General features: G+C 34.9%; 1 protein-coding gene across 2 annotated transcripts; it reads left to right on the top strand.

The window, feature by feature from the left end:
- The first annotated feature begins 1,310 nt into the window (after positions 1-1,310).
- Positions 1,311-11,757, top strand: LOC123564791 (zinc finger and SCAN domain-containing protein 2-like). Of its 2 annotated transcripts, XM_045358615.2 has the most exons (6): positions 1,311-1,419; positions 5,467-5,625; positions 7,173-7,281; positions 8,022-8,102; positions 9,679-10,380; positions 10,656-11,757. In XM_045358615.2, exons 3-6 carry the CDS (start codon positions 7,176-7,178, stop codon positions 11,495-11,497), a joined length of 1,731 nt encoding a protein of 576 aa, XP_045214550.2. In that variant the 5' UTR covers positions 1,311-1,419; positions 5,467-5,625; positions 7,173-7,175; the 3' UTR covers positions 11,498-11,757. The 2 variants fall into 2 exon arrangements, with proteins under 2 accessions (XP_045214550.2, XP_045214549.2); XM_045358614.2 differs by lacking the exon at positions 5,467-5,625 and having other exon boundaries at positions 1,313-1,419.
- The last annotated feature ends 608 nt before the right edge of the window (positions 11,758-12,365 follow it).

Here is a 12,365-nt window from a genome sequence, read left to right as displayed (position 1 = left end):
AAGCATAAATTATGGTGGCATATTTCTGCCACGAGATTGCTAGGTAGCTATCACGATAATTTGTAAACTTTCCAGGAAATATGTGCATTTTTTTTCTGAAAACATTTGATTTTCAGCAATGAATAATATTTTCTAGATATTTTCATTCATTTCCTGAAAATGTTTTTGCGCAAAATTTCGCGTTAATGCTTGCAGCTGCCGCAAGATGTTCAGTAACTATCACGATAATATTTTAAACTTTCCAACAAAGTTGTACATTTTTTTGAAAACATTATCGCAATAAATTATTTATTCTCGATATGCCTTTTCTTTCCATGAAACCTTAGGTTATTACAATAAACTTTTCAGAAAAGTTCGAAATAGACCTTTCTAACGTAAACGTAATTACGAAACGGAATACTGAATTCGTAAAATTTTAGGCTAATTTGTGGTCTAGCGGAGACAATGTCATCCAATAGTAATGCAATAGTATCTCCCTTAGACCATTATTTGCAAATAACATTTACGAATTCAGTAATCCGTTTCCGATTTACGTTTACGTTAGAAAGGTCTAGTATCAAGATAACTTCTGAAAGTATCGAGAAAGGTAATCTAACTAATAAATGGCAGTTGTGGGCACTTAAACAAAAAGTATCGAGAAAATAATGCAAAGTATCGCAATAATATTTCCATGAAACCTTACACTATTGAGATAATCTTTTCAGAAAACTACGCTTTATCAATATAATTTTTAAAAAGTATCGCGATAGCTACCTAACTATCTCGTGGCAGAAATATGCAACCATAATAAATAAACACATATTCATAACAGATATTAAACGAATGAAATATTTAAGAAATAATATATCTCATCGGTGATTTGTCGCTGAATAAATCACTGTTCGGAGTTCAGATGCGAAGGAATTATATCACGAGGGCGCAGCCCGAGTGATATAATGTTACGCATCTGAACGACAAACAATGATTTATTCAAGAGCAAATCACTAAATGAGATATATTATTTCGATTCTAACACGTTATTAAGGACTTTAAAGTACATCCTTGTCGGCATGCATTAAATATTTGCCCGTTTTCAGTCGGGGCCGCTACGCCGCTTGACGCTATGACGTAATAATTGTGACGTCAGAGCAGTGAATTGTTGTTTAATAATTCACTGTTTCCAGCCTTCTTTGTTTAATAGGAAAATGAATCGGATCGTGTTAGAATTTATGATTTTTGTTGGAAAAGTGGTTGGTACGGAATAATCCGGAATAATGACGAGATAAACGGATTTTATTTATTTTTCTCATTTCAAAGAATTACGTCCCCTTATTAAGCCTACGCCATTTGCAGATTTTCCTAGGCTATATACCAATATACATTGCAACCCTGCCTGACCTTGAGTCCTTCAAGCAGGCAGTGGCCCAGCTCAGTTATTAAGTAAACTGCAATTGTTTTTATCCTTTTACTCTATTCTTTAAACATTTTAACAACATTCGTCACTCACTTTCTTATTATTGCTGAAAGAACTGTTTTTCAGTTTTTATTCTTTTATTCTGTACTAATCAGCAACACGCACCCTGCCCACAGACACTTGGGGGTCAGCACCCCTCCTCCCATGCCGCCCCTGACAACCTTCAGTCAATACATTTTTGTTTTTTTAAAACAAACTGAGCACGCATGTCTTGATCATCCAACGACTTCTGTTACCATTTCAACATGTTTGAAAAATTCCCATACTCTATCAATGCTAAAAAAAACTAAAGACAACTTACTTCGCAATGTAAACACGATTTTCTTGTCCAAGGAATAGGAGAATAGATCCCAGCTTGATGTTGCGCAGTCAAATTTACTATGCAGAGCCGGGACACAGACAATATCGTTAGCGGTTAAAATAAAAATACTTGCTTAAAAAGTCAACAGCCGCGATGGTCGAGATAGTACAGACGCTGGGTTTGAAAGAATATTTTTGGGCAGGGCCACGGGTTCGCTCCGCGCTTCGGGCATTCTTTTTTTCTTTTTCTAATATAATATTTTCATTTTCTTTTTAAACAATATATTCTCAAGATATAAAAAAAAATACCTAAAAAAGGAAAAAAAAGATCGCCCATAGCTCGGAGCGAACCCGTGGCCCTGCCCAAAAGTAAGCTAACAGAACCAGCGTCTGTACTCTCTCGGCCACTGCGGCAGTTGACGTCATGGGCGAGTATTTTTATTTTAACCACTAACGATATTGTCTGTGTCCCGGCTCTGTGTAGTTAATTTGACATCAAGCTGGGATCTATTCTCCTATTCCTTGGACAAGCTAGTTTGTGTTGAAAACGCTCGGAGTAAGTTGTCTTTAGTTTTTCTGAGCATTGATAGCATATGGGAGATTTTTTAAACATATCGAAATGGTAACAGAAGTTGTTGTATGATCGAGACATGTGCTCAGTTTGATTTAAAAGCGAAAATATATTGGTTGAATGTTGGCAGGGGCGGATTGGGAGTGAGGGACAGGTTCTGACCCCCAAGTGTCTGTGACCCTGCCCATAATACTCGTGAGAGGTGTGAGGCAGTATAAATTTAATAGATAGATGTATCTATACATTTGCTTAAAAAAAACGAAAAGAAAAAGGGGTGTTGAAATGTATGCAGTGAAATGCAAGTCAGCTGAAGTCGGGTACTCTTGTATTGCCACATTTCAGAAAGTGGTCCACAGAATAAACACCCTACTTTCGTTTTCAAGTAAACAACTCGTAAACTTGTGAATATTAGCCTGTAAAAATCATTCCATGAGTGAAATAATGCCCATTTGACCCCAGATTTACGTGCAAGTGAGCAAAAAATGGAAAAATTAGAATTTATTTATAAGGTACTTCTTTTGACTACACCACTGAAGCACATTTTTGACCGAATAACTGCATTATAACCTCCTAGGCTAGCCAAAGAAGTCAGTCGTCCAAAGTTAAGAACAATGTCAAATGACATGCTTGATGACAATTTATATTGCTGTTTCAATATGTCAATATTTTTTTAAGGTTACAAACCTTTTTTGGGACACATATGTAGGGCACTAGACTGTCGCTGAGTGGCTTCTTTTTAATTTCTGACACTTGCTGACACCGTTTGACCGTCACAATATAAAACAAACTGTAGGCGTCGGATTAGTTCAACTACTTTCAGTGACTGGACTAAAAAGTTAAATAATTAAATATTAACAAATCCAGTGTTTTAAAAACATTGTTTTTCTCTCAAAAAGGCTGAAAAAGGTCATTTTCATAAAGGCAGTGGCTAGGTAGCAGTGAAATATTTAACAAGTAAATCACAAATACATGTAGTAAATAATAAATCACAAGAAATGTAATTTATTGAACTAACAATGATCCTTTATAATAGTTTATTAAGACCGGTTACCTTAGTGCCTTACATGTATATTCATATACAATATGTATATATATATATATATATAGCCGGCTACCTAGACCTTTAGTCTAGGTAGCCAGAACCAGCTACGTAGACCTTTGGTCTAGGTAGCCCCAGCCTATGCCTTTCATAAATATAAAATACACAGAATGGCAACAAGAGATAATCTCATGTTAGCTTGTATCACTGTGTTAAATCAACAGACACTTTAATATTAAAGTATTACACTGGCAATATGGACGGTACGTAATAAAGCAAATCGGGTCCAATTTTCAAACAACTGCTGATTTCTCAGACTTCAATTATATATTCATTCCTTTCCCATGTAGAAAACAGCGATAACATTAAACTAGAATGTGTCTGTAGGACACAGGGTGTGCCCCCCACTGGTACATTTGTCACAAATAAGGGTCAATAATTCAAATGTTTGTAGTCTCAGTTTGAGGGTATAGCCTCAACAAACATTTTATGAAAAGGATTCATTATTCTAGGCCATATACTTTTTGAGCTATGTGCATCACAAAGAATCCACTATTTTGGCTATTTCAAGGGCCATAACTCTGTAATAAGAGCTAAGATTCTTAAGAAGAATGCCAAGTGTGCAAGGTCACATCACGATAAAGACTCCAGCAAGGTTTTCTGAATTTACATCAAATACTTTTTGAGCTAGGCACATAATTAGGTGAAAAAGTGCATTTTTTTGCTATTTCAGGGGCCATAACTTTAAAAACAGGGGGTGGAGCCAGCCAAAAAATTAGAGGTGTGCAAGTTTATATCATGATTAAGACTTATGCAAGTTTTCAACCATTTATATTAAATACTTTTTGAGCTAGGTGCGTCACAAAGTGAAAATGTACATTTTTGACTATTTCAGGGGCCATAACTCTAAAAATAGGGGGCGGACCCAAATGAAAAATAGGAGGTTCGCAAATTCATATCATGATTAAGACTCATGCAAGGTTTCATGAATTTATATCAAATACTTTTTGAGCTAGGCATGTCACAAGGTGAAAATGTGCATTTTTGACTATTTCAGGGGCCATAACTCTGAAAATAGGGGGCGGAGCCAGATGAAAAATAGGAGGTGCGCAAGTTCATATCATGATTAAGACTCATGCAAGGTTTCATGAATCTATATCAAATACTTTTTGAGCTAGGCATGTCACAAGCTAAAAATGTGCATTTTTGACTATTTCAGGGGCCATAACTCTGAAAATAGGGGGCGGAGCCAAATGAAAAATAAGAGGTGCGCAAATTCATATCATGATTAAGACTCATGCAAGGTTTCATGAATCTATATCAAATACTTTTTGAGCTAGGCGTGTCATAAGGTAAAAATGTGCATTTTTGACTATTTCAGGGGCCATAACTCTAAAAATAGGGGGCGGAGCCAGACGAAAAATAGGAGGTGCGCAAGTTCATATCATGATAAAGACTCATGCAAGGTTTCATCAATTTATATCAAATACTTTTCGAGCTAGGCGCGTCACGAACTTCAGACGGACGGACGGATGCACAGACAGACGGACGCACGGACAAGACCAAATCTATATGCCCCCACCACTCATGGGGGCGGGGGGCACAAAAACACCATTATCATTATTAAGTAAAACAAAGGATCTGATAGGAAGTTTTTCACAATACAGATTTTTTTCCTTCTGCTGTCTGTTTCTTACACCGGTAAAATAAGATCTCATTCAGTTGCCATGTGAAGTTGGCGAGATTTGCTCTGAATGACTTTCAAGTTGCCGATCTATTTATATCTATAGCTCTTTGTATTCAGATACTGTTTCAATAGGATCTAAGACAGTGACTGTCTGTTTGGTATTTAAAAACCTTATGGATCAAGTCTAACTGATAATAAAAAAACTGGAAAGTGTGATATGTAGAGGATAATTATTTCTGTCACAGTAAAATTGAAATACCTTTCACAAGTTAGCACTGCAATATTTTCTCAATTGGCATAGCCAAAAGTGAAAAAGTAAGACATGGTGTTTACTAGTAAAAGATAGTTTGACCTTACATGTAAAACAAATTTTCTTTTTATTTCATGTTTTGACTAAATTTACTTATTTTATACAGTAAAACACGGCTTGTTCTAGGTCACAAGGGGATGAGCAAACTGCTCAAGTTATCCATGGTTTCGAGCGACCTAAACATTGACCAGCATACGAAGAAATAGAAGTTTGTTTTACCAGTTTCAATTGTCATCAGGACCTTTTGCAGACTAAACAGTGATAGGTAATAATAACATACTTATGACATTTAAAAAAAAAAGTATTACAAGCGTTATCTATGATTGACGTTTCAATATGTAATTTGTAAATGGCACATGTGAAGAAACAACTAAGACTTTATTATTATTATTTTTTATCAACAAGTGCATAACAAAATTTTCGTCTCAATTTTATGAAAACTGGCTATATTATTTCCTTCTTTTGAATGTAAACAACTGCTGATTAAGGTACTAAGATCTCATAACTATCTTCTCGATCCAGCTAAAAAGATGTTTTAAGTAATCAGTAATTGATGGATATTTGATCAGTAAAACTACCCAGCCATGGTAATTTCAAATGGAAAATAGAAGGAAATCAGCTGGGACCACATAAATTGCTTGAGCCAGCCCGGGTACTCGAGTCATCGATGCTCGAGGGAGTGGTGTTTCACTGTATTTCGGTGTGTTGTGACATATTTGCATTTTTCATGGTAAACAAATAATATGTAAGATTTTTTGTCAAGTTCGTAAAATAGTATTTTTATTGTGAGAAAGTAAGAGTTATCCTAAGTGGTTATCTTCTGCAAAAAGTAATCGTTAGTATTTTACACTGTCGCTAAATCGGTTAATCTCGCCAGCCCCAATCCCTTTTCTGGAAATACCAGGTCACAGGATTTATTCTGTAATGTCAAAACAGAAAATCTGGTTAGACTTTCCTATATATGATTAAGTGTAGGGATACATATCAGTTTAAACTTAAATTTAGTAATATTTGTATACCCGGTAATATCTTGTAATTAAGTCAAAATAAGTCACTTTCAAGTAGTTGTGCACATCTGATAAACCGGAAGTAAAGATGTTATGTCAATTATCCGGATAACGTAGAATAAAGCCTGGACTTGGTATATGGAACGAAAATCTTTTTATGAATAAATGGCAACCTGTAGGCAAAATTATTAATATAGCAATGCTACTATCTTCCTAGAGATAACATGATTTTAAAAAGTTTGATATGTTTAATAAAACCAAATAATGGTTCAAAATCAGCTTGAAATGTGCATGTCTCTTTTATCATGGTCAGATTTCCTAAAAACAAGCACACAAACCTATACATACTATTTCACTATATCATAGATTGTATGTTAGCTTATAATCATGAGAGGTGTCAGTAAAATCTACATTGTAGAAAAATTCTTGCAAAAATGTCATCAAAATTGTGATTTTCCCATATACTTCCATTATAAGAAAATTGTAGGGTCCAAATTTTTCAAATCAGTCTAGCAAAAAATCAGACACACACCCATATCTTTTTTATTTGCCTATTTTTCTGATTACATTTTGAAGTTCTGATGTAATAGAAATTAATCAAATTCTATGTTGTAGAAAACATTTTTATTCCAACATGCAGAACCCCTCTGTATCTCTCATAACCAAACCAAATTATTTTTTATAGTTTTAATGCATTTTCACAAAGTGTCATGGTGATTGACCTAGAGATATTGAAATCTTTGCTCAGTGCTTTGTTGGTTGTACATATTTGAAACTTAACACATATGTGTCTCTTTTCTCACAGGAAATGGAAGATATACACAAGCCATTCATCTTATACCTGACATCAAGGCAAGAACAAGAGCTTTGGCAATATTTTAGACAATCTTGTTGGCAAATTGGAATTTTCAAATGTGAGTAGTGCAGTTTGATTGATTATGAAAATGCTGAAAATCTAGAACACTGTACATCAACTAGGATCATGAAAATTCCAAAATATAATTATCGGTAATGTCATGTGTTAAGCACATGCATTTGTAAGTTTGCGGCAAATATGTTTGTAATGTTTTATATACAGTTGATTGTCTTTATATTAACAGCACACCAGATTTTAGCAGCTGCTGTCAGAAACTTCATATATATGAAAAGTCATGAATTTGTCTTCTTCTTACCTTGGTTCCTTGTTTAGAATATCTAAAACTTGCCACTTGATAATAGTTGAATGTACTTGCGATGAAAAAATATTAGGCATACAAGATTGATATGTTTGAAAAGAAAAGTTTACCCTCTGTTTTTTAGCTCGACTATTCGGCGTCAGCGTTAGCGTGAGCATCACACAAATGTTAAAGTTTGCGTACCACCCCAAATATTTTCAAAGTCCATTGAGATATTGCTTTCATATTTTGCATACTTGTTTAACATCATGACCCCAGTCTGTCTGTTAAAAGGAGGAGGCAACTCTATCAAGCATATTGATCGAATTATGGCCCCTTTTCGACTTAGAATATGCTTACTGTAATGTTAAAGTTTTACTCAACTTATATTATACTATCAAGGACTGAGAATAGTCGAGCGCGCTGTCCACTGACAGCTCTTGTTAAATTGATAATGTTTATGTTGAAAAATAGAACATGACTGTTTCATACTTTTTCAGGTGTACATCAAGACTTACAGTTTTTGGTTGATTTGATGATACATGATGAAAAATTAGCATTGGATACTTTAAAGAAATGTAGTAAGTTTTGTGCTTTCTGTTATATTAATTAGCTAATGATTATGTCAGAAAAGCAACTATATATTTCAGTTTTCAGTCTGATTTCACGTAAGTGTTGACAATATTTGTTATAAATCAGTTTTCACAATTGACTGAAACTGACGCTGCATAATTTGATTAAATGCCTACATGTATTTCAATACAATGACATATTCAGTGGCATTGTACATAATAATAATAATAATGATATTATGTATAATAATAATAATGATAATTACTTTATTTAAACAAACAGTCATGACCCCCTGCCCCTATAGGTCATTTTACCCTTACTGCCAATTACCAGTGCTTAAAGCCTGCATGTTACACCCAGATGGGCTGCATATAGAGATTCAAACTCCCGGATTGATGGTGCCATCATTTATCATTATGTCTCCCACCACACAGTGGTGTGGGAGACATTGATTTACCCCACTCTGTGTGTGTGTCTGTCTGTCACAAATCTTGTCGAACATTTCTCATCTGATCTTCACCTAACTTTAACAAAATGTGTTTGACCATAAGACCTCGGCCATGTTCGATAACTAGCCAAATCAGCCCGGGCATTTCGGAGTTATGGCCCTTGAATTACCGAAAATCGGCCTTTTTACTCTTGTCCGCACTCTAAGTTGAACATTTCTCATCCAAATTACACCAAACTTCACCAAGGCACTTCAGAATTATGGCCGTTGAATTACTGAAAATTGGCCTTTTTACTCTTGTCCGCGCTCTAAGTCGTACATTTCTCATCTGATCTTCATCAAAATTGAACAAAATATGTTTGATCACAAGTCCTCTGCCAAGTTCTTACAAAAATCTAAAAACTATCACCTGCTGTTATCCTGTATAAAACAATTATCAAAAAATTTAAAACAATTCCATGAAGTCTGAAATACAATGTCTTAAGATTTTTTAACGTATCGAGTGATTTATTTTTGGGTAGTTCTAACGGCAGTTCTTTTGGACCAATAATATAGAAAATTTGATCATTAAACGTTTTGCACTTGTTGAATAGAACAACATTATACAACATTCAGAATTTTCTGATGATCTCAAACCTTGTCTACTAGGAACATACTCTGTAATCAGTTCTGTTAAATACATTGGTGCTCTGCCAGTGTGACAGCTATACATGAAAAAAAAGTATCTTAAACTAAATCCTTACTAGAGACAAAACTAAAATTTCAGATGTTCTTAATTCGTAGGTAGTTCAACATGGCTGTGCAACATTTGCGATTTACATGATTTTAAAGTCAAAGGTTTTGTCAAGAAATGCATTTTCCAGAAATGCAACAAGATATCTAATTGTGCTTTCACTTTTGATATCATCACCAGCAATGTTAATCAAATTTGTAAAACATTTGTTCATTTGAGGTTTGCTACCACACATAATAAATTCAGTTTTTGAAGTGTTTACTTTAAGTTTGTTTCTATTCATACAGTCATTGATGATAACTGTGCACCGTTTGAGGTCTCCAATTGCTTGTGATTCTATGGAAACAGATATGGGATGAAAGCTTTTATTTGCTATTTTTGACATTGCCACAGTATTTTTCAGAACTGCATAGTAAAGGAAAAAGGCAGGCAAGGAAAAGACAGTATGTAAACAATGGCACAAAGTTTGGAGGAAAAAAGTTTTGCAGAAAGAACAAAAACCAGCATGCAGATACAAGTGAATACAGAGACCTTACGGCCAGTGAAAATGGGAACAATTCTAACTGCAGTCTAGACCAATTGGAACAAAACAGTGTATCTAAAACTATGATTGGAACGGTTGTACAAAGTAGCAGCGAAAAGATAGAGGATATAATAGATGAAGACTCGTCCATAAGAAACACAAAGGTGAACACGGTAGAGACATTGCACAAGGAAAACATGCAGGACAAGCAGCCAAGAGAAAACCTACAGAAAGAGTCATTGGAAGGAAATATAAATGGAAAAATAGAACAAAGTGTTGATAGTGATATATGTATTAAAACAAATGAAAGAACCAATCGAAGATTAAGATCTGCCAACAGTATAACACAGAGTAAGAACTTGGATAGATACAAGCTGAAGCAGCTTGCTAATATGGCTGAGAGGCGGACTAATTTCAGTTGTAGAATATGTGGGAAAGTGGCAGCAAGTGAGCAACACTTAAAACGGCACACTGCTAGAATTCATTCGGAGGAAGCATTGAAGAAGAAGAAAGAGGAAAAAAAGAGGAAACAACAACTGGAAGTCATTGCTTGTCATATATGTAGAAAACAGTTTGCTGACAGTAAGTTTATTTTCCTTGAGTAAGTCAAGATATGTCCATTCCCTCAGTCATCTATTTATTGTTATTGGAATTAAGTATCCTTAAGTATTTTAAATTTTGTTTTCATGAACTGTTGACATTGACATTTGATTGAGTATCATGACTGTTGTTTTAATCACTGTCAGCAGTTTAAATGCAAATAATACATTTCATGCAGGATTTTTGTTTTGCTGGGATATAGGACAAACATTAAGCTTTTAACTAGTTTAACTGTACATGTACTTTCATCTTTACAGAACATGCGCTAAATACCCATCACCTCAACATGCATAGTGAACTGAAATCTGGTTATCAGTGTGACCTCTGTGGAGCTGTGTTAAAACATATGGGTAACCTTGTGCAACACAAGAAGTCTTTACATAGTGATACTCGTCCACACAGGTGTGATGTATGTGGGAGTACGTTTAAACTGCACCAGCACTTAAAAACGCACATGCGCCGTCATGATCCAGATTATGTTGAAACTTGCACAGTTTGTGGGAAAACATTGAGGAAGGGTCATTTGTCAACGCACATGAAGCGACATACAAGTGAAAAGAAGTTTAATTGTGACAAGTGCGGGAAGAAATTTTACGAAAAACAAGATCTTAAGAGACATGTTATTTTGCATTCAGGTGAAAAGCCAAATAAATGTCCATATTGTCCATATGCTTGTGCATTAAAGGGCAATCTTACAAAACATATAAATATTCGACATGAAAATGAGATGTGTATATCTGATCTGCAAAGAGCAAACAGTAAAAACACTGCGAGCATTAGCTTAGAAGAAGGAAACAAAGGGAAGCAAAGCAAGTCTGACCCAGTGAAAGTAAATTCCATTCTCAGTAGCAACATTAAAACTCCAAATATAATAACACCCTCTTCGTCTGTGTCATATGTAAATGTTGGACATCTTGAAAATGACAAAAATTGTTATGGAAATAAACTAAACTCGGAAACAATGAACAGTATTAGTAATAGTAAATATTTTGGTGACAATTTAAGAAAAAATATTACATCCAGTGCCGTGACTTTGATAGACGTAGATTCTCGTGGTGAACAATTTACTTCTGACACACAGTTAGAAAATCTCATTTGAATGAACAAATAGGACATAGACTAACAAGTGTTGAAAGGTGTATTGAATAGTTTGTTTTCTTGATACTGGGAACGAATATAATATATATTAAATCATGATATTGAATATTTAGTGTTTTCAAATTGCATTGTATATTTTTTTATTTATTTTTGGCGCTTTTCTAACTGTTTAATATGCCTATTTTCTATTTAGACACCATTTTTCATGTTTTAACATAAAAATAAAAGCCTTATAGAACTTTAAATTGTTTTAGTTAATAATAAATGTAGTAGGGTAGAGTATAAGGGTGCACTTATACGTCCTTGCTATAGAGTTAGCTTTTATAGCGACGTGGTAGATTGTCCGCCATAGGTGTGAGAGGTTATGGGTTCGATTCCCGGTCAGGGCTGCAGGTCAGCCCGTGACATTAACAACTACTGTTTTATCTAAGCCTACCAAACTGTTCATACTGTCACTAAAATGATGAGGTAATCCTGCCGCGTTAGAAAGTCATCCAGCTGACGTACAGAATGTCAATGGTTCTACCCAGGTACTTACCCGGTCTTGAAATAATGTTCCATTATCAAAAGTTGGAAATTGTTCTGGTGTGACATAACTGACATTATACCCAACAAAAATAAAACAAACTGATGAGGTAGGATGAACATTCTTTTGTCTGAAATGGGTGTAACACCATTTACAGTGTTTTAGTTACTTAACATTGGACCAATGAACTTTCGAGCTTGTCTTAATCTCAACAAGTAATTGACATTTCTCCACATGAACCAGGGATAAAGAAACGTCCGCTTAGCTCAATAGGGAGAGTGCAGATCTATGGATCACATGGTTACAAGTTTGTTCCCCAGATTAGGCGTATGTTCACTTATGA

This window comes from Mercenaria mercenaria, chromosome 2 (genome assembly GCF_021730395.1).
Source record: "Mercenaria mercenaria strain notata chromosome 2, MADL_Memer_1, whole genome shotgun sequence".
Taxonomy (NCBI): domain Eukaryota; kingdom Metazoa; phylum Mollusca; class Bivalvia; order Venerida; family Veneridae; genus Mercenaria; species Mercenaria mercenaria.
This window is presented reverse-complemented; position numbering and strand designations above follow the sequence as displayed.

Bases quoted from the DNA above. Each gene is read 5' to 3' on its own strand.
- LOC123564791 (XM_045358615.2), top strand. From the start codon at position 7,176: ATGGAAGATATACACAAGCCATTCATCTTATACCTGACATCAAGGCAA. The intron at 7,282-8,021 runs GTGAGTAGTGCA...ATACTTTTTCAG, and splicing joins GCAAATTGGAATTTTCAAAT to GTGTACATCAAGACTTACAG. The intron at 10,381-10,655 runs GTAAGTTTATTT...TCATCTTTACAG, and splicing joins TAGAAAACAGTTTGCTGACA to AACATGCGCTAAATACCCAT.